We start from the raw sequence: 27,583 nt of genomic DNA, 5'->3' as shown, positions 1-27,583 counted from the left end.
AGATCTTTCATATCATTTTCGGATCATTCTTCGACTCCTCCCTTCCTCTGCCCACTGTCTTGTTACTTTCGTTTAATCACACTAACATTGTCAAATTGCGAGCAAAAATTGTAATTCTTGAATTGTCTGTACACCACATAGACTTCTATACTACCTGAAGATGTAGGTTTCAGGCTGCTACGAAACGTTTGTAAACGTTCTACCGGACTGCACGGAGTCACAACCCGGAAAACAACGATCTTCATAGTCACCGCCAGACATGGGACTCTCAAATCTCATTTATGAAGATCTGTTTGAACACTTTTATTCAATCGTTTGTATTTCATCTTACATCCAAATATTTTCCCCGGTATTAACTTCACAAATAATATCAAGTGAGATTCGATTTTCTCATAGTGGTGAATATTAAGACTTGTTCTTCCGGGGTATGATGTTGTTGCCCTTAAGGTGGGAGCTTTGCAACTTGTCTACCAAACTACACAGAAGCATCCAGGAAATCCTGATCTAAATAAGTTTTATTTTTCAACATAAAATTAGAAGCAAAATTTCAAAACCACAAGAGACAACAGATAGTATCGTTTAAAGTCTTCAGGTTTCCAATGTCGTGAATGTTAACGTAGAAGTCCTCTGGATTTTGCCATTGTATTATCTGGGAAGTACGCCCTAACATTTCGGAAATCGACCATGAAGATGGAAGTAACGTGTTCCTTCGAAGCGTTAATAACCTCCTCCAACACTATATTGGTAAGAACCTAGAACGCTGTAGTTTTCATCGTTGTCATTATTAGGGCTAGATCGTTAAAATCTCATTGGTTACTATACAAGTAGTGTTTGTATATAGCATGTGCTTTGCCATTCTGTCCATAGAGCCTGTTCGTGTGTTTCTATGGTTCTAGAATGTTTCCCTAAAGAGCATTAATCACTTCACCCTTGTGACGGAGCAGTAACATGTTTCCCATGAGGTACGAACTGAATTTTGTATATTTAGAACAAGTTCAGTCTCTAAAGGGTTAATCATTTCGTTCCTTCCATCACAAAGGATTATGTCCTTGGCTCATTCAGCCTTCAGGTTCATACTGATAGAGCAGCTCCAGGATTCATGTCTCAGGCATTTTTCCTAAATCTTTGCTAGGATACTGTTATTTGTAAAGACCTATTATAAGCAGCGCTTTCCTAATATTTTCTTTATGTTTATGATCCGCTTTTTTAACCTGCAACTGTTCTGAAGAAATAAATTTGTTCTTTGTTAACGTTCAACCTTTGAATCGTCGTAGAACATAGGTATTGCCATTGACCATAATAATTTACGTAAGATTTGATTTTCGAATTGGGAGTCAGGGTAGCTCAGTCGATATAGCGATAGGCTTTGGCCTGGACGTCTCGGCTTCGAAACCGAAGTGAACGGAGTTCATGGAGGTAGGCCTAGGCCCACTGGGGCTGTAGTGTCAAGGAAAAAAAAAACGCTTTGTTCAGAGCGCGAAATCTGCCATGGGGTGAAAACGTCATAACCTACACATTATGGTCAGAGAAGACACATACATACATAGACGAACAGCCTCTTGTTATACATACTGTATATGTACATAAAAGATAGTGTGGCATATAGATCCGTTGCTAGACAGCGACCCTTGCTCAACAGTGGAAGTACTGTTGGAAGCAATGCTTTCTATGTGGTCTGCCCGAGGCTGTATTATTGGACCGACCGGGCTCAGTGCAGTAAGATGAGTTGGTTGGTGAGCAGTCAGAGAACTGCGGTTCAGTCCTCGTGAGATGTTGCTGTTACATTCTGGTAGCTGAGGCACGGGGATAGTGCGGGGACCCAGAGTAAGGGGAAAGTCCTCCTTTGGAAGCCGTTACCAGACAACAAATGGTGAAGACACAGCAAACTGAGAATACTTAGTATGTGCTGTGGTGAACTGCAGAGTGTGGATTAGCGATAGAGCGGTGGTTACTTGTACTTGTGTAATTTGAACTGACTGAGAGCCGATATCCACGGCGACGAACCGTTCAAAGCACAGTAACGGCTAAGAATGCAATTACTGTACTGTTGAAGTAGGTGAATTCTACAAGGTTAGCCGAAATATTATAACAGGAAAGTTTGCCAGATTAATTAATTAACTCCCGTGTGGAGGTGGGTTCGAATGCCTCCACCGTAGCCCTGCGAGTCGCAGGGTGCGACGGAAAGGGAAATATCAAATTTGAGACAGTAAAATATGGTCGTTAGTCCCACGGGACTAGGAGCCGAGAATGACTGCGCTGGCGAGGGCCAGCAACAATTGTAAACGACAGACCCCTACAGCGCCCTACATCAACAAACCCGCAACTGTCTGACAGTAATAAAAGTCTGATTTTAAGCCCCAAATGGGTGCTTTATTCCAAGAAAGATTGGCCTACTGACCGTCGGTCGTAACATGAGACTCGAATTAATTAAATGCGGGATTGCAGAGATACGGAATTCTTTATTTACGGACTTGGACTTGGTACGGACTTAAATCACCGAATTCGTTCCAGGAGCATCCCAGAGTTGAAGTGTTGAAGACTTTAATTTATTTGTTATTGTTCAAGCAGTCTTTTTAAGTGTTATAATTATTTGTAGTTACGACTGGTGAGTATCCAGTAAATCGATTCATCTAATCCAGAACCCATTAATCATTAGCCACGCAACCAGGATACGTGACAAAATATTAACGAAGCGTTTCTATCAATTTAAAGTTGATATTCTGTTATGCGTTCCTGGTACTGCGTGCATACAACGGACATAGGATAAGGACGCTATGTCCGTTTATATGCCATGTTTTACATCTGAAACTGGTGGAGACATTTCTACCAAATCCGGTACCTGGAATTTACACTAAAATCTGTCCTATAATAGGCCTTGCTTAATTTTGGTCCGTGTCAGTATAAGATAAAATAGAATTGTAATAATTTTCTCAAACAGTTTATTACTCAGATAATTAGTACATGACATAAAAGTAATTTTCGTTCATATCATCAAGTTTTATTTTAAATACGTGCTTTATTGAGCATAACCTAAAATAGGAGGGGAAATTAGTGTCCATTTGTCTATATCCGTCTAGATTGCAGCACTTGTTTTACACTTCAATATATTCTTTAACACTTAACACTACATGTTTCGCCCTTAAAGGCCCATCTTCAGGTGTTTTATTACAGATATTCAAACAAGACCTTGTTAAACAAGTGTTGCAATTTAGACGGATATAGCCAAATGGACGCTAATGTGAACAATTGCAACAGGATGCTGAAATACAGAATCAGGAGGGGAAATATTTATTAACTCTATACTGTTTGACATGAGCTTATTTATTGTAATGCCTAAGGAAAACAAATTTATGTAATGTTCATGTGCACAGATGGGCACTGAGGTCAGGGGACGTGCAGAGTTTCAAAGAACACATATTCTGAAGAAGTTATATGTACGGCATTTGAATGTTACTAAACTAACCTCGTGCATCTATCTTCATTGGAGACTCGCGTACAGTAAACTATTAAATCAGGCCGGCCATGTGAGCCACAATCCGTTTCTGGTCTCCCCACTCGGGCTCTTCCTTACTGTTCTTACATGTGATACTGGGCGCTCATTCGCTCCCACGTACAGCGTGGCGTGTACAAATCATAGGCCATTAACTGTTCGGACGTCAGCACTCAATCGCTGCAGCCATTACAATATAAATTAATCTTTAAACAATTGAATGGTTTAACTGTCATGTCAGCACTGATTTTCCCAGCAGCTCAGTTCGCTGAATTACGTCAGCAATTGCAAGGCTGTGCAGTCCTGTTTCGAGCAAAATGTACCTCTGGAAATAATCCTTGTCCAGTGTAATTGCAGTATAATGTAAGTGCCCAGTTGAGATTTTGTTTCATTTCACAGATTCCACCTGTACCTCCACAAGAAGAAAAGGCAGTTTTAGTTTACCTCACAGGTTATTATTATTATTATTATTATTATTATATTTGTAAGGTTTGAGGCTTTCACGGCGGTGACTATGAAGAAAGCAGTCTATAGTCTGCTTTTACCGGTTCTCACGGTCTCTTCGCTTGCGGATTTTTCCTTCTACCCTGAAGATGGAGGCGATACGTTCCTCCGAAACGTCGGTTAACACCACATATACACGGTGCCAAATCCCAGAAGACTGCTTTCTTCATTATTTTATTTGTTTGTTTACTTGTGTGAATTATTGGTTTATGTTGATGAAATTATTATTATTGTTTGTTTGTTTGTTTGTTTGTTTACTTGTCTGAATTATTATGTTTTCCTCCAGTGCTTGCCTGTAATTTGTCTTTGACTTTATCTAATGTTTGTCCATAATGTAATTACTTTTGTCTGCACTGTGCTGTGTCTGTAATTGGCCTTGCGGCTGTTGACTCGGCACATAAATAATAATAAATTGAATTCTATGTAATGACGCCCTCAGTTTCTCACACTATATAGCGGCAAATGACTGGAAACCAGTGAAAATATAGTGAATTGGAAAGGCTCAAAAGGAAGTGGTCGTGACGTAATTTAGTGTACTATCCCGGAACCAATCAGTCAGAATAATCGGTATCCCGGCCGAGTTTCGAAACGGGTCCTTCGACATTAAGCCAGAGCCAACTTGACTGGAGGTGCCGCTATCCTAACATTTTAGCTTACACAGTGCAAAGTCCTGGTGACAGCACTGAGGAAGGTGACAAATTTCCTTCACTGATACATGCTGATTTCGTTCTCTCTTCAGTAGTGATAATACTGATAGTAGCTGCTCCATTCTCTCTCTCTCTCTCTGTGGCTCTACAGCCCTTCGAAACTTGGCGGCTTTTTGAGTTTCTTAATCTATACACAGTCAGTAGGACTCATTGGACGGGGGATCAGCCCGTTACACACAGCTCTATGGAGCAGTGGCAAGTTCAAGAATGGGAGGAAACATCCAGAGGAGGGCTAGTCATCGACGTTACGGAGCAGATGAGTCAGTTTATTCGGGATAACCGAAGAACCTGAACTGATAAAAGTGCATCAGAAACGAATATCAAGTTTAGTGGCTTACTATAAAATTCGCTTAGAGTCAGGAAACTCGTGGAGAATTAAACTGAATGGACTGAAAGGAAAGGCGATAAAGAAAGAAAATATATGTGTAACTGCTGTGTAATTATTTTGTCGAATATTAATAATACAGTAATCTTAATTCTTTTACTTGCCCCCATTTATCCACTCCTTACAGACATGTCTCAGTCTGAACATTGCAGTCGAATGGATAGCACTTCTGCTTCGTATTCGGGAGGTTCCAGTTTCAAATCTGCCCAGACACTGATTATCCACATCGAGGTTCGTCATGTCCCTTCTTAGATAGTGCCTTCAATTTGGTCACCCTTTCCAGTTCATCCATCAATAATCACTTATCATTCGACGCTATGTAACTTAGATGGGTCTGTTGAATGCGCCGTAAATAAGCCAAGATGTATCCTGCCGTCTTGTGCAAGGACTGAATGTCGATCACTCAAGTTAAATAGAGGGATGATCTTTTGAAGGAGAGCTAACAACTGTGTCCTCTCATAAAGAAGCCACTTCAAAGCAGACGAGCAACTATACGAGCATAATAGGCGCTGTGCATGATAAGAGGGTACAATCTGATGAGATTTTCTTCAGAATAGACCGATCGATTCATCACAGGCGCAGACCTGCTTGAGTGTTGCAACTTAAGGTCTGCAAGTGTTAGAAGGAAAATGCTTCTCCAGTCTCCATACAAATGTTATCGTGTGTAAGCGATGCTTTACTGCAGACTGAGTCTTGTTCATTACCCGGCATTTTCTTGGAGAAACTGAGTAAAACCAGGCAAACGTGTGATGTATTCACGGCTGTGGGTATTTAGATTGTAATCTTTTAGGTTGTGGCACTGTGTAGTCTTTTAAGCGTTGGTAACCACTTACCAGAACATGCGTGTCACAGGCCAAAAGACCACAGTGTTATGACGGGTGCATGATTCGTGGTTAGGTAAGAATATGCAATGAGACGGATGTTTGTACGTTTTGAGGTTTTCACGGCGATGACTATGAAGAAAGTCGTCTTCTTGGTTTAGGCGCCGTGTATTCTTCGTTTTGGCCGACGTTTCGGAGGAACGTATCGCCACCATCTTCAGAGCAGGTGAATGGCTTGGAATGCAGAGAGCAGTAGCTACAGCTATATGCTTTGGTATGACCTGCTGTCTGCGTATTCAAATAAACTGCAAAACAAAAATGGGATATTGTATTGACTGCAGCCCATTCTGTTTACACATTTAACTTCAGAATCACATTTCTAGTAGCGAATGGATCGCAAAGGACCAAGGAAACACGAATATACATATATAGAGCTACGTGAATTTGCGTTCCTAGTGATCTGGAATGAACTTACTGCCTGCTTTCCTTTCACTACAGTTTGAGCATTTAATAGAGGTAGAAAGAAACTTTACTGTATGTGCGTAATGAAGTAAAAAACAAGAAGTTCTGGGAAGAACCAATAGCCTATTTTTCTACGATACGACATGACTATGATGGCGAGAGCCAACAGCAATTTACTGCTATTGTGTGTAGTTTGAAGACCAAATTACCGACCCGCTGCCTAGCAATGGCTGTCTCCGCGGCGCTTCGCTGACTGCATTGTCACATATACAGAATGGGGCGCAGAAACTTCCTTTTTTTGAAGGCGAATAAAAGGAAAATTATTGCTGGTAGACAACATTTATTATTAGCTAATGGGTTGTCCACTTGTAATCAGGTTTCTAAACGCAGCAAGCGGTTTTATTTATTCACAGTTCTTAACTTTCGGACACACAAAAATATTCGATGGTTTCCGCACCAAGAAAGTCACACATGCTGGGACCAGGCCTGCAGTGGCATTTGGAACAAGTTTCCAAGTTTCTTTAGGTGGGTTCAGACGAGTCCACGTTACCCACTCATGATAGATGATGAGCGTGGAGCAGGGGAAATCGAAGTGCTCGGAAAAAACGTGCCCCAACGTCACTTAGTCCACCACAAATCCCACATGAATTCACCTGGGATCGAACCCGGCCCGCCCAGGTGGGAAGCCAGCGACTAACCACCTCAGTTATGACGACGCCCCAGTTTTCGAGCTCTCAAAAAGTTTAAACGCCGTTCGTCTGTCTCGTACTAGCATTTCTTGTCTGAGGTTATGTTATTTCGTGTGCAGTAAAGAACGAAGAGGTTAGTTACGTCATGGTAACGTACAAGCGACGGTTTGTTGCCCATAAGGTGCTGATCTTGCCAACCACGGTTTTGGGTCGGTCGGTCGGTCGGTCGGTCGGTCGGTCGGTCGGTGGCTCTAGAGCCCTTTGTTGGGCCCTGGCCTCTTCTTCAGTTTCGTACTCATTTTTATACAGACGGTAGGACTCCTTCGACGGGGGATCAGCCCGACGCAAGACCGCTACCTACACACACAGCAACACAGACACAGAGACATCGATGCCTCAAGTGGGATTCGAACCCATGTTTAACGGATGTTGCCTGTTCTAAGCGGGAACAACATGAATAGATACTGATACCGTGAACACACATTCATGAAGAGCTAATTAAGTTTCAAATCAACATAGCATCATAGGGTGCTCAGCCCCTACGTGGGAACCAGCTGTAATAATGGTTAAATTGGTTGAACCGTAAAATTATGGATCCTGTTGTCAGAAGTGAGTGGGACGGATCCCGGGTTTCATTCCGTTGGGCGACGAGAGCGCCGTGGCCACGAAGTAGCTGCTGTAAATTAGATACTTTAGAAGCGGCGTACGAATAATGAACTTAAGCTCATTCGTGTTTATATTTTCTAATGTGAGTTCATTGGAAGCCATAAAAACAAACTAATTCGCAGGCAGCGAAAACTATGTTGGTTGAAATTATAGTTACGAATATCATAAAACTGCCTACATTTCTTCTGAATACGATGGGCGCCAAATAAGCTCTACTGAAGGATCATATGAACTCCTGCTTCTTCACTTTAGGACGGTTCGAAGAGTTGATACTCGTATTGTTTTGCATTAACCCTACAAAGCACAGGTGCCAACTCCTTTAACGTTAAAAACTCTGCAGTTTTCCCAGTATTATTATTTTATTTATTTATTTTGGTTTTGTACGATTATGATAACAAACAGCAATTGTATCTGTAGCCAGCGAGAGTGACATTGCCAAACATGAAATACATTTTTAAATAATATGTAGAAGAACTAATGCATTAAAACTGCGTGTTTCTTTCTTTTAAATTCCTTGTTAAGTTACCGTTCTTTAACAGTTTAAGTAAGTAACCAAATAGCTACCTCACTGAATCAGTAAGTAGGTAACTGCCAAATAAACTTTCTCAAAGATAAAATTACTGACCAGTAAACTAAATGTCTAACAAACTGATTAAATGTCAATGTCTTAACTAACTTTCCACCTAATTAACCGTCTCTATAATTACCGCTCTGGACGAGAATTAAAAGTATAAGCCCCTATAAATATTAATAAAAAAATGGAATTTCTGCACCAGCTGAATGGTGGGCCTACGCCACGGATACAGTTCATCATAGACTGTCGTGTGTTAAGCTTAAATTTCTGTAAAAGTCAATTGGTATTGCAACCATCAGGCCTGGTTCACAGCGTTTCCAGTAGCAATAGCCCCACAGAAGCTAGTCGGAATAACCCTTATAAGAGATGATATCTCCAGGTTGATATGACGTGTGAGGTTTTGACTGCTGATGAACATTTAGATTGTGGCTATCTCGGTTATGGCATCATATAATCTGTTAAGTGTTTACAAATGTTTGTGAGGAATTTGCTGCCTCTGTCTTCAGGACAGAAGTAAAACGCAAGGCTTCTTACAATCCTTTTATTTCTTTATGCTGATTTTACACTTTGGAAACATCATTTGGAACTGACTGTACCATATTCTGTTTATAGACACCATCATTGCAGCAGGTGGCTGTTCTGTAAGGAGAAATTCAGAATGAAACTGCTTTTTGAAAAAAAAAATGAAACAGGCAAAATAATTTGCATGAACGCAGGTAATTTTGCATTATTGTATAAAGACAGTACAGCTGATCGTGTATATACTCGAAGTTCTGGCCTTTATAAACATTCCATCTGCGCAGATCTGTCTCATTGAAAGAGGCCATGAAGAGAGATCTCTTGCTTTACTCTTCTCCGAGTATAATTAGAATGATCAAGTCAAGGAAGATGAGGTGGGTAGGGCATGTGCATAAATATGGGAGAAGAGGAATGCATGTAGGATATTGGTGGGAAAGGCAGATGAAAAGAGACCTATGGGAAGACCAAGGCGTAGGTGGGTGGACAATATTAAAATGGATCTTAGAGATATAGGATGGGATGATATGGATTGGTTTGATCTGGCTCAGGATATGGACCAGTGGAGGGCTCAGCTCCACGAGTGAATGAGTTTAGCGGCGCAATTTTTCCGGAAAATATTACGCTGGGAATAGAAGAAACATAATTATCAATAAAAGTTCTGTTGTCTGCAGTCTTGTAGCCTACATTTACTGGTTCTCATTTCACTCACTGCATGAAACGTGAAGATTCCCTGTTATTGGTTGGTGGGTGAATGTTCTTTCTTTCCAACTTTGTTTCTTTCTTTGATTGTTCTAACCCAGTAACTCCGAGAGGGAGAAAGTAATCAGCAATTTAAAGCAATGTTTCATGAGAAAAATGGAAAACAAAATGCTTTGGTGGTTGTAAGATTTGAGGTTTTCACGGCGGTGACTATGAAGAAAGCAGTCTTCTGGGATGTGGCACCGTTCAGATGTGGTGTTAACCGACGTTTTGGAGGAACGTATCGCCTCCATCTTCAGGGTAGAAGGAAAAATAAGAAATCCGCAAGCGAAGAGCCCGTGAGAACCGGCTCTGATTCTACAGATGACTTTAGTGCTTTAAAAAGATAAATATGTTCCTGTGCTAAATGACTTCAGTACTCTGCCATGAAGGCATATGGGGGAATGGAAGTATAGCTCCACTTTTCTTAATCTGGGCATTCATTATACGGAGGTGAGTGGTCAGGTTTACGCCCCGGCCAATTTGACCCCGGCGAAAGAACCGGCGATAGCCTTCGGACAGGAGGCTGGGTGGGCTCCAGAGGCGGTCTGGATGCTGCAGAGAAGAGAAAAATCTTGCCGTGCCAATAATCGAAGCCGGACCGTCCAGCCACTAGCCCGTCGCTATGCCGTCTCCTCTTTAGTGCTGCTGGCTTTACAATAGATCTGTGTGAGAGATGAATACATTTCAAGGCCAGTAATACACGAGAAAACATTTAGAAAATATTTACGCTTCCCCCTCTTAGAAGTATCATTTGCCGATACTGACAGATGGTGCAAAGACACGCTACTAGTTATTCATCTCTCCTGATACAACTGAGATACTCCCATTTTCCCTTTGTCCGTGTCAAAGCGGAAAATAGAGATGTCTCCTACGCTAAATGTCTGTGTGAAATGAAATTATGTTGCTCCTATATCAATCGTTGGATGTGGGAACCACCGGATGAAGAGTCTTTGCCCGGGTGCCCTTACCAATTGAGTAGATTAAAGAAGTCTGCCTGCCTCATAGCTCTGCTCTCTTAAAAATGACATTTCTTCCCAACGACTCGGGCTCTTAAGCAGATCTCTTCACCCACATCGAGTGAAGCAATGATATTAAAAAAAAAGCACTTTGAAGCGCCGGGTGAGTGAGGTCATTTGCTGGCGCATAAACACTGTAGCAGCCTCTAATGCATTATCGTAACTCGTGAAGAATATCTTGTTGTTGCCGACAAAGTGGCAGCCGTAGGAAGCCTCATCCAGTTTGGTTAAACTATTAAGAGCGCCCAGCAGTCGAACATTTACACAATTTATCTCTTATGTCTTACAGTCGTGTTCCGGCCTTTCTGTGTGTCTCCTTAAAAGACACACACGAACAAGATCACATAAATACAGCTACAATATTGTATCCTCATGTCGAGGCACTTTAGCTGAACTGTATTCTCTAAATTAGCCTTATGGTATGTGGTTTACTTTCAAATTTTAGATATTCAATCGAACAAGAATTTACAATCTTGTATTTAAGTATCCTGTTGCATTACAATATTCAGCCTTGTTTACATACAATTTTCCGTCAATAATGCAACTGTTTATTTCTTCACTCACTTTTGCCTTCGCTATTAACACATGTTTCGGCACCACGCGCGTGTGGAATGGACAATACTCAGCGCAGTGTAGCAGGTTTGGCAGGATGGAACACCTGAGGTTGGCCGCTTGGTGCCGAAACATGTTGTGTTAATGGCGGAAGCAAATGTGAATGAAGAAATAAACGTTTGTGTTATTGACGGAAAATTGTATGTAAACAAATGTGAACCAGAATTTCTCTGCCTATAAAAATCCGAGAGGTTCATTACCGTGTTCACATTGGGCTCGTCCTGAGCCCGATTAATCCCGTCCTCATGCTAATTCTCGAAAGTTTATTTCGATATTTTTCTTATATTTACGTCTAGATCTAACAAGGGACCTCTTCCCTTGAGGTTGTCCGACCACTAATTTTCCCCATACATACACCGCTCATTTCATTCTCCTTGACTTATCTGTACCAGGAGCACTAGCTGCTCCTGTCCACAGATGCAGCCTGTTACCCTTCTTCACATGAATGAGAAATACATACACCATTTTCTGTCATTTTGACACTTACTTGTTTTGACAACTGATAGTGGTATACACAACACACAATCCTACTGGTATTATCATGTTTCATTTTTCACATCACAATAATTAGTGTGTGGTCATAACCTAAACTAGCCTCAACCCTTCAGCTCCTGTGCGGCGGGATAGCGGCTCTGATCCCGCTTGGGCTACCAACAATCCTGAAGCTTTCTTATAGTATTGTCACATGTAGGGGTCGTTTATAAGACGGGGTTTGGATTAGAGGATTGGATTTATTCACACCTTAAGCACATAGTAAACGGAATTACAGGTAATACAGCGTTATCGCTGGTCTACACATTTTACAGTTCACCGTTACACACGTACTAGGGTTCTCAGTCTCCATTAGTCGGACGCTGGATTTGTCAGTCTCACTGTAAATTCAAATCACACATGAAGTCTTCTGTTCACAGTCTAATCCCTTTCTTGCAATTACTCTGCAACTGCCAATTTCGTGGACTCGACTCAGTTCAATTCCTCATATCCGGGCGAGCTGGCATCTCGAAACTATACTCTTCACTTCTGACTACTCTACTACTCGTCTCTACTCGGTCGCGTCTTCTCTTTTATAACCTCTTGGCACGGACCACATGGGAAACACAGCTTCTGTTGTTAAGGAGGCGTGCTTACTTATTCATTGCCTAGCAATGAACGTCCTAATCTTGAGCGTGTTGGCTCGTGCGGGAATGTGTTTACCGAGTCGTTGCCTAGCAATGGGTATATCCATCTGAATATTAACCAGAATTTCCCACGCCCAAACCGTCTGATATTTTCTTCTCTTGAATTGTACTGCCATATTCGTGTATGTGGGACTTATAGTCTCCACGGCCCGACTGACTGTTACTGTGTTTGAGCTGGGATGTCGTGTGGCTTGGCTGATGAGCCTCAATATTTCTACCTTAAAAACTGAAGCATGAGGTTTGAGCAAATCTTTGTACCTATCGATAAAATCACACATCGTAACATCACTGAAGCTAGTAATTTTAATATTTATGTATGCTTAGTCACCCTGAAGCAAGGTAGCTCAGAATTCATAACGGCGAGCTACCAGCTGGACGGCCAGGGTTCGATTCCCGGCACAGGCAAGGGACGTTTTTTACTTCACAGCGTCCAGACCAGTCTCCTATTCGGTAGGTACTTGGAGCTCCTTCGCCGGGGGTAAAGCTGCCGAGGCGTAAAAATGACCACTCTTCTTCGTCTGGTGCCGAGATCAAGAAAGACGGAGCTGTATTTCCGCTCTCCCATACATCTTCATGGCATAGCACAGGGATAATTTTACTCTTCTATCCTGCTTTCCTTATTTAGAAAATGAAAGGAGGCTCATGAGACCACTGTGTGTCTGCGTACCCCTAATTTCAGATCACCTCTCTGTCTGTGTCTCTGTGTCCCCCTTATTGTGGCTAGGCAGCCTGTGTGTTTGTGTGTCCCCCCTAATTCTTTCTGCTCCTGTCAGAAGAGTAGAGTACAAAGGAAAGTAGGCCATTAGTTCTTCCCAGAACTTCTTGTTACAATATTAGGTGAACGGTATAAATGTTAAAGATCTTTTTCTGTGTAATTCTTGCTTGATTTGATTACTTTTGCTTCTCTTGCTTCATAAATGCTTAACAATAATAACTCCGTGGGCTGTAGTCCGCGAGCGAACTATAGCGACCAAGCGACCGTCTCTTGTCGGCGAAGTTAGTGCCAAATTTTGCGGAGAGCGGATGTCACGTGGTCAGCGCAACGGATCCCCACGGCCGTTAATCTTAGTTTTCTAGAAACAAGGGTTCATAAATATATATATATTTAAAACATATGAAGAGACAAAATAATTCGTTTCTATGCAGTGCAGTGTTTATATCCAAATTGGAACATGCCTTTTAGCTGTTGTTTGGTGATCCTATTATAGGAGGAAGTCAGTATCAGCACACAATGAAGCATGGAACCTTCCTCCATCTCTGACAATGGAAAGCGGTAAATTGATTGGCCAATCCGTGCTTCTTCGTTACCACGAACAATGCTCTGCGTTCATTATACTGCAGCCTACATTCCTCCTAATTATTCATTATCCCTCCTGGTGAGTTGATGATCTGTTACTGACAACAGCGCCAGCCAGCATCCCGTGGATGTAATTTGCGGACGGAAGTTGTTCTGGTGTCAGAAGTGGCCTACGCCTTCGGACCGGTGTGACCTTGGGAGGCGGAAGTTGGATACAAGCCTCCTACAAAAGGGTCAAAAGTTCTGTTGGGTGGAGGAAACTTGACATTCATTTGTATTTTTAGGGCGTTTCTTGCTCCATGTCCTATATTTCTGCTGTGTATTAAACTCGCCTGGATTCGAACCCGACAAAAGTATTTGGTTTTATCGCATGGGGTATCTGTTCCATAATGGACGAAGGAATGTTTCTCTTTACTGAAAACTATGTCACATTTTATTTGTACGTGTAATTATTATTTCGTGTCTAGTTTCCCGTATTTTCTGTTCACATCTTCGTATCCTATCCCACTTCGCTTCCGTTTAGATCTGAATATCTGCGTCCTTGTTTCTTGTTCTCTTTCTTGCCATCCCCTTATTTCGCCGTTAGTTTTTACTCTCTTTCCCGCCTTTTCTTATATTTCTTTATTCCTTTCTGTCTTCTGTACCTTGCTGCTTGTCTTTCATATTCTTTTATAAGTCTCTTTCTCGCCTCCTTTTTGTTGGAAACGCGTTGCAGACGATAAGCTGAGTGATGAGGGATCAGTGTATAACATGCTGGATAATATGTCAGAAAATAATTTTAAAAAGACTTCATTCATCTTGCCAAATGTTCAATCTTCTGTGCATCAGTCACGCCGCTGTACTTCTTGGCAACGAAAGTGCGAGGCAGACAGCCCATTATTAGGTAATATATATATATATATATATACACGAGTATATATATATATATGTCTGAGTTGATTTGCAACGCTCTACCTCCCCGTGCCTTTGGCTATAACCTTCCATAAAATTACTCTCGGTTTCGAGCCAAGGCATAACTCATTGCACTAAGACTTCATCCATTTACGGTTCAGTGTGATGTGTTGGATTCAGCTGTCAAATAAGAGGTTACTCCAGTATGTTTGTTTTTTGTGTCATGGTACGTTCCTTGAAAAAAAAGCTGGTCAAGACGTTCCCCGGGTTCGTATAACCCGAAAGTCCATTACAGTCTTCACAAATGTCTGCCTTTGGACTCTGTCCTGAGAAAGCTTAGTCCCGACCGTACTTTCAGAGTTAGTTTTTCTGAGATCGGTCTTCCTTGCGGTTCTCTGATATTCTCCGAGTGAAATTTTATATATACTCTCATTTCCTACTTCCCTTACGAGATCCCCATGCTTTCTGTGTGTATGTGAAACTCCCTATTCAGCTTTTGAATACCTGAACCAAGTTTTAACAAAGTTTATAAGTATATTGTAGCACCTGAGCCCATCTCAACGGCGTACTTCATAAATCCCTTTCATCAGTCTGCATGACTGACTGTGTATCGCTCTATCTTTGCTAGGCAACAGCTCAGCAAAAATGTTACCGTGGCAATATAAGCATAAGCAGCAATAGAAGAATTGTAGAACGCTTCGTTTTTTATGCGGTACATGTCGTATCAAGAGAAAGTGGGCGGTTAGTTTTTGACAGAATTTCTTGTTTACCCAGTTGCTTACTCATGTTTCAAAAACTCTAATTTCATATGGAGTATAAGGACATGTAACGACAGTTAAACAAGGCTGCAGTCTGCCTACTGAAAGGAGATCGGTAGGATTAGTAATTAATTAGCAATTAGTAATTAATGCCAGGTTCAAGGCATGAACATAGATTTATTGGCATTCGTTAATGCATACCTTGGGCCGCACCATAGCTCAAGCGGTTAGTCGCTGGCTTCCCACCGCGGCGGTCTGGGTTCGATCCCGGGTCTGGTCAAGTGAGATTTGTGGTGGACAAAGTGGCGCTGGGGCAGGTTTTCTCCGAGTAATTCGGTTTCCCCTGCCAATCTTCATTCCACCAATTGCTCCACAATCACCCTCACCTATCATCTGGGGCTGGTACAATAGGCCAGAAGTGGCCGCAGTACAAGGGACTTAGTCCCACCACTGGCAATAAAAAGAATGCATACCCTTCATAAGGCATGCGCCGCCTCAGAAAACGGGGAAAAGCAGTGTCAGATATGGGTTACTTGTAACATATTAAAGAATAAGTAGGTAAGTAAAGGTATCCCTGTAACAGGCCATGGAAACCCATAGGGTTGTGAGATGTTGAGGTTCCCACATTTTCTAGACAATCGGCTCACAGATGGCGGCAAGGTTGTCAGCCCTACGCGCCGGCAGCCCTTTATGCCCAAGAACATTCCAAGAATATTCCTGGTACTCATTTCTGTTAGAGGCTGAGTCGATCCCAGGGCCATAGTGCGGCTGGAAGGATTAGGTAAATTGAAAAAAAAATCCGATGACCTTATCGGGACTTCGGTAAAATAAACAAAGACGAAGATAATTCTGAAATGGAGAAGAAAATTAACTGAAAGGTTGAATATAGAGAGAGTGGCAAGTAGGGGAATAAGCAGAGAAGGTCTTACCTATAAGAAGAGGTAAAAATGACAAAGAAGTGAATACAGGAAGGGAATTAAGAGGCGAAAGTGGATAGGTAACGAAAGACAGATAAGTGAAAATGGGCCTTGTCTTTAAGAAGAGGATAATGGTGAAACAGTAAGTACATAAAAGGAGGAGATTATAGAAGGAAGAATGTGAAGTACAAAAATGTTAAAATGGAAGGAACGAAAGGCTGAAAAAGAGACCTTGGCATCAGTTAGGTGATGTTAAGACGGAGCAAGGTTTAAGAGAGACGAAAATGGATATGCAGTGAGAGATATAATAGAAAATAGTAAAGAGACGTAAAAAAAAGTTGATGGTGATTGCCAGTTATTTGGAAATACGTATCTGCCCTCACTCACTCACTCACTCACTCACTCACTCACTCACACTCACACACTCTCACTCACACTCGCTCACATTCATTCACTCACTCACAGTCACTCTCACTCTCACTCACTCTCACTCACTCATGAAGCTGAGCCCTTCATGAGAAGCCGCCAATTCTGCAGCTACTCAAGAGCTTCCCAGCATTTTATGTAACCCGAAGGTTCATTACCGCATTCACAAGAACCCTCCAGTGGTTCCTATCATGAGCCAGATCAATCCAATCCTTACCACCCCATTCTATCTCTCTAAGATATATTTCATCATTGTCCACCCACCTACGTCTTGGTCTTCCCAGCTGTCTCTTTCCTTCTGGCTTTCCCACCAATATCCTATATGCATTCCTCTTCTCCCCCATTCGTGCTACATACCCTGCCCACATCATCCTCCTTGACTTGATCATTCTAATTATACTTGGAGAAGCGTACAAGTTATGAAGCTCCTCATTATGCAGTTTTCTCCAACCTCCTGTCACTTCATCTCTCTTCGATCCAAATATTCTGCTTGAAACCCTGTTCTCAAATACCCTCAGTCTATGTTCCTTCCTTTATGTCAGATACCAAGTTTCACACCCATACATAGCCACAGGCAAAATTATAGTTTTGTATATTCTAATTTTTATGTTTGTGACAGCAGACGTGAAGACAAAAGGTTCTGGACTGAATGGTAGCAAGCACTACCCGAGTTCAGTCTCCTATTATTTTCCTCCTGAATCAGGTTTTGATTTGTTGTAGTCGTTCCCAATTATCTGAGCTGTGCCACATTTTCAAAACATCTGTTACCTGTCTTTATGTCCTGATTTTGCCCTGCATTTTGGTGACGAGACAGCAACATATACTTAGCTTTGTCTGTGTTTACTTCTAGACCAACCTTCTTAATAGCGTCTATTAAAAATTGTGTGTTAGGTGGGTCCCTTGTCACAACTGCAAGGCGCGTCCTCAGGTTGCAGACAAAGGAGACGCCTCCAAGTTTGGACGGTAGTTGTGAATATATTGAATAAGCAGTCGTAGACGGCCGACAGGGGGTGGTCCTCCAGCTTGGGGGTTGGGCTTGGGGTTAAGAACTCCTCACCGTAAAATATAAGGTTGTTATGAAAATTTGCAGGAAGCCTCGGAAATATCTTCCGCATTCTTTAATTGTGAATTTTATTTATCTATTTGTTGCTTATGTGACGATGCTGTCAGTGGCCCGGAAAGTGTAAAATAAATCAGTGAAGTGAAGAGAGGATCAGCTTTCTGTTAATTCTGATATTAGGCACATATGATATGCTTACGTACCATTCGCCTCAGTAAATGACTTTAGGAGAACTGTTGACTGCGTGTTACGGTTGTCATGGCTACGCGCAGATTCGCTAGTCTGCAAGTAAGCTGAAGGCTCCTCATGTGCAGCTGTTGCTGAAGCTTGCGGACACTAGCAGCGTGCTAGTCAAGAATCGTACACTTTCTGTCTTCTCTGGGTGTGGCTGGACACATCCCAGAACTTGTAACCTCTTATCTGCAACACGAGTGAAATTATCTTCACAACAACTCACCAGAGCGCAGTGCATTGTTGCGAGCCTAGTAACTTGCTGCTAGTCAAGTTATGGGCAGATAGTTTACTGAGGATCCATCGGGTTAATAAACGGGTACTTCAGGCTACCCTGTTGTTCTTTATTTTAAAACACTCTATCAGCTGCTGAAGTTATGTAGCGTCGATTGATGTCCATAGTGGAGTCCTTGTGTTGATTATGTAGGTAAAGTTGTACCTGTTCCCAGTTAATTAAGCAGGACGCCATGAAGACGTGTGGGGAAATGGAGTTACAGCTTGACTCTTCGTGACCTCAGACATGAGTGGCCAGCTTCACACCCTGGAAGCTTTACCGTTGGGTGAATAGACCCTGGCACCCATTGGGTAGAAGGGTGAATGGGCCTCAGCACCGCTGTGGAGTCTGTATAGTAGAGAAAATCTGTTGCACCCCCAGGGAATGGAACCCAGCATGCAGTTCGTCGCTGTACCGTCTGAGCTAAGTGTGAAAATTAGTACCTCCCCTTAAAATAGAGGAAATAGCAGGAGGATTGAAACACTTGTCTATTGGGCGCTTCACGCTTTATACTTGACACCAAATTGACCGTTAATAGACTGAAGCGGTAAAGAAAGGTGAGTTGAGGGGGATATGTAGCAGTCACGTGGGAGCTGAGAGTTGCATTAAAAGTGTAGTCAGATGTCCTGAAGGGAGGACATCAGAAGGGAAATCAGGACGGAGGTAGAACTATGACATTAGGAAGGGTCGTAAAGTGTGAGAGAGAATCTTCATGGAATCCATGCGGCTCAGGATAATATCCAGTGGTGGATTCTTGTGCGCGCAATAATGAATATCTAGATTCCATAAAAAGAGCAAATTTCTTGATCAGCTGCTCAAAGAGGACTACTTTGTGGAGCTAACTTTACTCATTTGCTTGATTGTAATGCTATATCTGTGCTGCCCATTGCAAGGTATAAATTAAAGACAGACTATATAATTAATGTTTCGCAATTACCATTGGCGTAGTTTTGTCACTCCTCTCCCAGACTCACATTCATCGCAGCTCTATTTTCGCTGTGATTCGAAAAATGTGACATAAATAAACACTAAAATTTCAAACTTTTGTCCTCTGTTTAATTTTCTTCCATCCATTTTCTCTTTTATTCATGTAGACTTATTAATCCGAATTAGACACGGAGGGAGAAGTTGTTAGAAATTGGTGCAATCCGTTGTTAGGAGTTTAACTTCAAAAGACAACACAGAACATAATGGTGAAATGTTTGTTCTTTGATTATATTTCGAATCCGAGACTGCGCGCAGCTGATGTCAGCACAGAAGCAGTAGACAACCGTCACAAACAATTCGTAAATCACATACATTTTGGCGGGTTTCTATGGCCTTCCTCCAATATGATGTCCATGTACATGACTAAATGTCAAATTAAAAGAAAGAAATTATTATGAGGTCTGACGAACTAATCATAATTCTTTTTCTAGAGAACCTACAGTTTTCAAAGCATTTGGTGCATGTACAAACGCGGTTAGCCGCCGCCGAGATGCTCCGTACTGCCGCACTCCGTTTTGTCCATGTTACATTTTTTTATATCTCCGTTTATTTGTACAATCGGTCCATATTAAGGATTATAAGTGCATCTTGTGAAAGACTTAATCTAAGGCTTTAATAATAATAAAAGAACATGTCAGAACAGAATCTGTTTCGAGTGTAACTTTGTTACTGTATGTATTACATTTATGTGAAGCGCGCCGTTAGGTCGGTTGGCTTATGCCTTTTGAGTCGTCTGGGCTCGTCTGCATCGTTTAATAATGTGGTTGCCAGTTCATTTGGATGTGCTGTGATCTTGTCTTTATATTTGCGGCTGATGTTTGTAGTTTCTTCCCGTACTGTGGGTATGCCTAGATCGGCATGTAGCAATCTGTTTGGGACGTACCACGGTGCATTGCCTATAGCGCGAAGTACTTTATTTTGGAATCTCTGCCACATTTGTATGTTGGATGTACTTGCAGTTCCCCATAATGGTGCGCCGTAAGTCCAAATAGGTTTCAGTATTGTCTTGTAAACTAGGAGTTTATTTTCGGTAGACAGTTCTGACTTTCTGCCAATTAGACAATACATCTGACTAAATTTAATGTCCAGTTGTTTCCTTTGGCGAGAATATATGTCCGCCAAGTCAACCACCGGTCCAGGTGAAGGCCTAGATATTTGATTTATTCCTCTTGTGGTATGCATGTTCTGTTTAATAGTACCGGAGGGCAGGTTCCGTGTCTCAAAGCGAAGGCGATGTGCACGGATTTAGTTTCGTTTGCCTTAATTCTCCACCGCTGTAGCCGTTCTTCGCATTGGTCTAAGTGTGTTTGTAGTATCCGGGATGCTTCAATACGCGAGTATTGTTGTGTCCTCGGCATAGGTGGCAAGCATTGTTTGTCCGGTTTCTGGCAAGTCAGCCGTATATATGGAGTATTATTATTATTATTATTATTTTTGGAGGGGGTGGGTTTCCCCATGCACCGCGACTAGTAGTCTATTGTGCATCCCCCTTTGATATTCGACCAGTCGCCATGCCTTCCAGTACTGGTGCTCGCTCTGGCAGTGGTTTCCGATACTTCTCCATCTGCCGGAGGAACTGGAAACTACTTGGGCGGGAAACTTTGCCTAATTTTGCTCAGAGATCTCCTAGACACATGAGGATTTTTTACGACACGGGACACACGGCTTAAAGTCCCTCCCGGAGGACTTGTTCCCTGAATTTTTCCGCCCTTAAAAATTCCACGACCTCCGCCGGCTTTGAACCCGCGCATCTTGAGTCATGAGGTGGAAACGTTATCCCTAGACTACGAAGGCCGCTATATATGGAGTATAGCATAGGCCCAAGGATACTTCCCCGTGGAGCTCCGGATAACACAGGGTGTAATTCGGTATAGGCTTCGTCGTATTTAACTAAAAAAGTACTGTCGGTAAGATAAGACTTCAATAGGGAATACATTGGATGTGGCAGAACGTACTTAAGTTTGAATAATAAACCTGTGTGCCAAACTTTATCGAAGGCTTGGCTTATATCAACACATACAGCTGAGCAGTAGCGCCTGTTTTCAAAATCGCTATGAATTTGGTTTACTGATCAATGCATCATGTTACATAACCGTCTGGGGTGCACACTTGTTTCCATCACTGATACTTGTTTCTGATGCAGTTTTACATGTTCAAATTTTGCTGGTGTGCCGCTGCCCCATAGGGCTGTCGCAACACCGAGCCGCCATTCTTCCATAACCTTCAGTATTCTTCACACCCTGGAATCACAGATCGTATTTCTTCTTTGCTGCAGCCTACTGCTGGGGCAGCCATTTTAAAATGTGTTACAGTAGTGTCCGTAACGAAATGATGTAGGTCTCAGTGATGGAAAGCTAATAGTATTTAAATCCGTTACCTTCTTCAGTGCTGCCAACGTTGCTTGTGAGGTAAACCATAATTGCCTTTAGTCTTTGGATTCCTCTTTTAGTTTAACCACATTAATACAATACAACAGCAGAAACCGGGTTAGCTCAGTTGATACAGACTCTCGGCTATGGGCTGGACGATTGAGGAATAGAACTTCGATTCACTGCAAGGGCAAGTTATGTTTCTCTCCACAGCAACCAGACCGTTTATGAAGCCCACCAAACCTACCCAACCGTTACCAGTAGCCGTTTCCAAGCGGTCAGCGTGCGAAGCTGGTAACTCATCCCCACGTAGTGCAGAGTTAAGAATGTAAGAAACTCTATCTCGACTCTTACGTATACTCATATATTCAGGGCGTAGTGTTTAAGCGCCGAGACAACGTTTTGCCTATTACATATTGTGTATTTTTTCTAGAAGGAACCCAACGATTCTCTAGGACAGTGCACCATGTATATAATTGATCTTCATAAATCTCTCAGGAAAGAGGAACGATCTGGCGCGATGGAAACAAAGGAAAATTACGGCTGACAAGTCCGATTAGCTCCAGCACCAAGACTAACTTGACAGNACTTGAATCTGCGAAAATCACTTATAGTAATTAATATAGCTTCCATTATCATTAAATTGATTGAGCATATAACAGATTTGTAGATTTATGACTACAAAAGCCCAGCACATATGATATCTCTGAAATTAGCATGTGTGTGTGTGTGTGTGTGTGTGTGTGTGTGTGTGAAAGTAGGATTAATCGTGAGAATACTTCTATATAAATCTGATGCCTATTTTGTATTTTGTGTACCTGGCTCCTGCTGAAATAATCCCATTGGTTGTTCTGTTTATCCTACTTCCATGATTTGATAAGTAAAATTTCAGTGTCCATATATTCGTATGTGTGCTTGTATTAAGTATTGAACCCCCGACGAAATTTCAAGCGACTTGACATGTGTTTCATGACGTAGAAAGCTGTGTGTTCTTTAACATTTTACCGTAAATGATACAAGCATGGCGTCTGTACTAACTTGTGAGTTGGGATACCAGATCAAAGTAAGGTCCTCACATTTTATGTGGAAATAAGTCTTCAGCAATACGAACACAAATAAGAACAATAATTTAATTTTGACAGCGGTGTATTTTACAGGACGCTAAGCGTGGCTGCAACATAAAACCCATATTTAGCTCTTATTGTTATATATTGTAACGGATTTGATCAACGCGTTGCCAAGTAGCAGCTCTGTAAGCACGCTTCAACACGCAACAATAGAGGAGACTGTGTTTTCCGCGTCCGCGGTGGCGTCACGCAGCTGTAGGTGGTGGTCACGTGACACTGTTTCCTGTGATGCGTGTCCGTTCCCCGGTTACATAGCTGACAGTATTTGTTCGGTTCAGGGACGAGTCAGTTCTCGGTAGGAGATAACCACGGGAAGAGTACAAGAAGTCAGCCTATGAGGATTTAGCGTGTGATTTGAAGACTTTATGTGGGCTGTAGCACAGTGGTATTGGGGGTGTGATTTAGTGAGATTTAGCCTTTTGTATATACTGTCATCTAATTTATTTTTATGCTACATTACCATTGTTTCCAACATTTGTGCAGGATAAATTTGGGAACCATAAAATAATTTGGTAAACAAACATCAAAATTACAATATTAAAATTACCTTTGATTTCTAAAATACTCGTATATAAAAGTAATTTTGTACAATATTGTCACGTGTTGGTATATGTCACGTGACAAATAACTTCAGGGGGTAAAGGGCGGCCGGCACGTAAGGCTGACAACCGCACAGCCATCTGTGAGCCGATTGTCTAGAGAAAATGTAGGAGCCTCGACGCCATCACAGCTGTATGGCCCTTGACGGCCTGTTAAAGGGATTGCCTTACCTTTTCATCTTTTTATTCATGACGCAGTTACAAAAAGAAGCCGTGTTTCAAAGTATGCATGTATTTTTAAAATTTGTAATTGACTTACCAATATGTAGAACATATGTGTTTGATGATATAAATTGTGCATCTTACTATTCCCTAAATTTTATTTGGGAGCAAGAATTTTTCCCCGGCTGAATATTTGGTGACATATGGCCTACATAGCGAACGCGTAAATGGTTATCGTCGTCATCACCATCATCATCATCATCATCATCATCATTGTTATCGTTCTTGTTACTGTACTATATCAATCAAAATTGAAATGTATTGACAAATTTAGCGAGAATCTTCACGATAAGTTTACGTTAAAATACGGTTCTTGAACCCAAACGGATCCCGTTTTTCATAGGCTTGTGTGTACACTTTTCATATATTTTGTTGAAAGAATGCATAATTATGTAATTCTCTCACCGCGCTGCTACAAGCTTATGTGATGCAGCTCTTTAACCTTTGTGGCCCAGAGTGATGGAAATGAGAGCCCTAAGATTACACAACGTCAAGCAGCGCCCTATAATTTGATCGCTGAATAAAATGGTTTAAGTACAATCGTTCTGTGACATCTCACATCCTGCGTATTGTGAAACCTGCCATTTTCATCTTCCCTGGTTGAGTAATGGAGCATTCGCCTCCGGATAGGCGCAGGTTATCGTGCCTGTGTTCACTGGAGCTTCCAGCCATAGTCAAGGGCTTCTGCCATTGCATCTTCAACTGCAAACATACACGTACACGTATACTCCGAGGATCAGGCACTTCTTTGAACTGTTGTGTGCATTCACAAGTACAGGAATCCCGTCTGCATATAACTCAGATTTTCATAATTGCATTCACTCAAGTCAGCCACAGCCGATAACAGTGACCGCGAGGTCTAAAGGGACCCATACACGTACTAGTCTGGCTCGCGAGTCCGGCTCGGTGAGCTTGACTCGGGAGCCGGGCTCGAATTAATTTCATGACACACATATGAGCTGACTCCCAATTTTGCGACCCACACACGGATGAGTTTGGCTCATTGGACCCCGAGCCGAGTCGAACTCGCGACCCAGACTCGTACGTGTATGGACCCCTTTAGACATGAACTGTCTTCGCTCGCTTGAACGCTGGGATCGTGGATTAAATCCCACTCAAAGCATGCATGTCTGTATTTCCGTTCTGCGTGTAGGTAGCGGCCTTGCGACGGTCTGATCCCTCGTCCGAGGAGTCCTGCAGACTATATACTGGATTAAGAAACTGAAAAAGTGGCCAAGGTCCAACGAAAGGACCGTAGAGCCATATATATACAATTAGCCCATCGATAGGCCTGTGGAATTTAAGACCAAGAAACCGTTTTTCTATTTCCGGTATGTTTATGACGTTTTTCTCCACACCGTCCATACGACTCTGGGGCGAACTCAAGTTGTAACCAAATGGGCACCCACTTTCCCCGGGAGTAAAGCGACCGGGTGGTGGAACTAACCACTCATCTTCACCTACAGCTGAGGTTAAAAATATGTGGCGCTATACCTCCCCTCCACCAGACGTTTTCATAGCATGGTGCTTAAGTAAGGCGACAGGGACACATTAAGTTTACTTCGTTTCTCTTAAGTATATATTCCGTATAAATATCTACTTTAGTCCATGTTAACATATACGTACTTTAGTCCATGTATAAAAACCTTAAGCCTACCAATGTTTAAAGAGTGTTTCATTTTCAACGTAAGCTGTAGAATTAGACGAAACTCAATAATTCCATCAATGAACGGCGTGCTACCTGAGGGTGTGTAGATTGTGGCCTTCTGAGTTACGACATTTTGTTTCCCAGGGGGTTACCAAAGTTTCGGAGGAACATAGTTTCTCTGCTATCAGAGTTGGCGTTTCTCCGAAATGTTACTAATCGCATATGGGGTTACATGGAGTCTTAATGCGGAAGATTACAGTCCTGCATACATCAAATCTCATTACATTGAAATTGCTTTAATTCAAAGCGAATAACCAGTTGATTAAAACTGTGGAGTTGGCTCACTCTACCTGCTCATGCCCTGTGACAGGCACAGGAAATAAAAACTGTTATTGTTTGTAATATAAAGTAAGAAATTTTCATCTCCCTCAGTAACTTGAGTATTATTTTGTGTTGTTATGGGCGACAGACTATATTTTAGATACCTCTGGCTTAAAGGAATTGTCTTTCATCTGTTCCAGGTGCATCAGATGTTTCAGCAGAGGATGAAGAAGAATTCTGCTGTTGTAGGAACATGGGCATCTTGGTCACATTGGAGCCCTTGCACAAGGTCCTGTGGGGGCGGAGTTGCTATGCAGACCAGAGAGTGTCAAAATCAAGAACAAAAGTGAGTATTCTCCATAGCCGCTGCCTTCAAAATTAAATTCTCACATGAGTACATCTTGTTTACTTCACTTCATATCCGCTCTAAGTTAACCGTGTAAGTACTGTTAGTTCCTTGGAACTCTAGCCGTGGTAGAGGTGTCATACCATCTCCCGCGGAGCTTGGGGAGCAGTCTCATCAGCTAACGTCAGCGAGGGTACTGCCAGTTTGGACTGTGGTCAGGTGTATAGTACGTTGTGTTGCTTGTTAGTTCGTACCAGTCATAGCGATTGTATTACGTGGTGTTCGTGTCACTGGCATGGCACACCGACAATCGCACCGCACTGTATCGATTCCGCGGTATCTACTCCTGGTCTATGTAGGCAATGTTTTCCGCTCGGGGGTAGCTCTGAACGTCACAGCTTCTCGTGCTCCACAACAGCGTTTACCTTTCCGCGCGGCTAAAGTTACGAGGCACTAACTATACTTTGTAAGGTAAGCCTGGATTACTGGTATTTTTTGAACATTTTGTGACTAAGTCGCTGGGGTTTTGTTTTAGGTTTATTTAGCAGGCCATTAAATAAATATGTTTGTTCTTATTTCCTAACTTACGCCTTATGTTTAATATTGTCACATTCTCAAGAAGTAAACTCTTGGAAGAAAATCTGTTGAAATAATGCTGCTTAATCTAGTGAAAATTTTATTTTGAGTAATAAGTTATCACCTATTTTGTATACGGGAAAGAAGATTAAAAGTTCTTCGACTGTTATTTTTCTGCGATCTCTAGCAGCATTTTAATCACATTTGCATCTACACCTCCGAGATGGTGTCTTGAGTCTAGGTCTTCAGTCAGAATTGTTTTATGCATTTCTAATTTTTCCTTACTTGCTATGTGGACCGCTCGCCGTACACTTCTTATCTGAAAAACTCCAACAGTATTAGGTGAAGAGTAACTGGTTATTTAATCTCTCTTAAAGTCAAGGTACCGGTTTTAATACCCCTTTTCCAACACACCACACGAGCCGGTTTTTTTGTGACAGACCAACATAAAAACATTCAGGCCTGTATAGTATTTTAATATTTAGATTTTATGGCAGCAAATTTAAAACAGTCTAAAATTTCCCGGGCTTGTTTCGTGTTTAATTTCATTGACCTTATAATAGTGATCCGTTATTTTCACTGCTATGTAGTATGCGCAACTCTGTCGCAGTTTCAGTAAGACCCAAATAAGTGTTTCGATTTCCATGTCAAAATGAGGGCGGAGGAAAAAAAAAAAAAGGAAAAGAAATAAAAATATATAAAGTCTGATCCGAGCAGGGATAATTTATTTTCTGCATTTTACTATAAGTTTTCTTTCTATGCTGTATATGAATTTTGTCCTATATCTACATATAGTCTCAGCTATTTTAATATTACAAATTTGCTCTGCATTCTGTGACGGGACATGAATATTGAGGCCTGCTTTGTTTGTTTCTAGACTCACATGACCATTATCATATTTATCCAATGCTGAAGCGCAAGGGCATGGCTGGAGGTAAATCCCCACACTCTCTTAATCTCGACACCAGATGAAGTTATGCTGATCACAGTGGTGACGCAGTCTAAGGGTCGCTCTAACACTGGGATGGTGGGTTCGAATCTCACATGAGACATAGATATCTGTGTTTGTGTCGTTCTGTGTGTAGGTAGCGGCCTTTCGACGAGCTGATCCCCCGTCCAAGGGGTCCTACCAACTGTGTATAGGATTAAGAAACTGAAGTGAAACAAAGC

General features: G+C 41.9%; 1 protein-coding gene and 1 long non-coding RNA gene across 3 annotated transcripts in view; one reads left to right on the top strand and one right to left on the bottom strand.

Annotated features, from left to right (window-relative positions):
* The window catches only part of LOC111866065 (thrombospondin type-1 domain-containing protein 4), a 645,883-nt gene that overhangs the window by 178,223 nt on the left and 440,077 nt on the right, over window positions 1–27,583 (top strand). For both annotated transcript variants that reach the window (XM_033752085.1, XM_023854611.2), the window contains one exon: window positions 25,692–25,837. In XM_033752085.1, the coding sequence (XP_033607976.1) occupies window positions 25,692–25,837 (146 nt within the window). The remainder of the gene's footprint in view (window positions 1–25,691; window positions 25,838–27,583) is intronic.
* The window catches only part of LOC111866067, a 269,485-nt gene that overhangs the window by 3,344 nt on the left and 238,558 nt on the right, over window positions 1–27,583 (bottom strand). The gene's annotated exons all lie outside the window — the stretch shown is intronic.

This window comes from Cryptotermes secundus, unplaced genomic scaffold (genome assembly GCF_002891405.2).
Source record: "Cryptotermes secundus unplaced genomic scaffold, Csec_1.0 scaffold318, whole genome shotgun sequence".
NCBI lineage: Eukaryota > Metazoa > Arthropoda > Insecta > Blattodea > Kalotermitidae > Cryptotermes > Cryptotermes secundus.
This window is presented reverse-complemented; position numbering and strand designations above follow the sequence as displayed.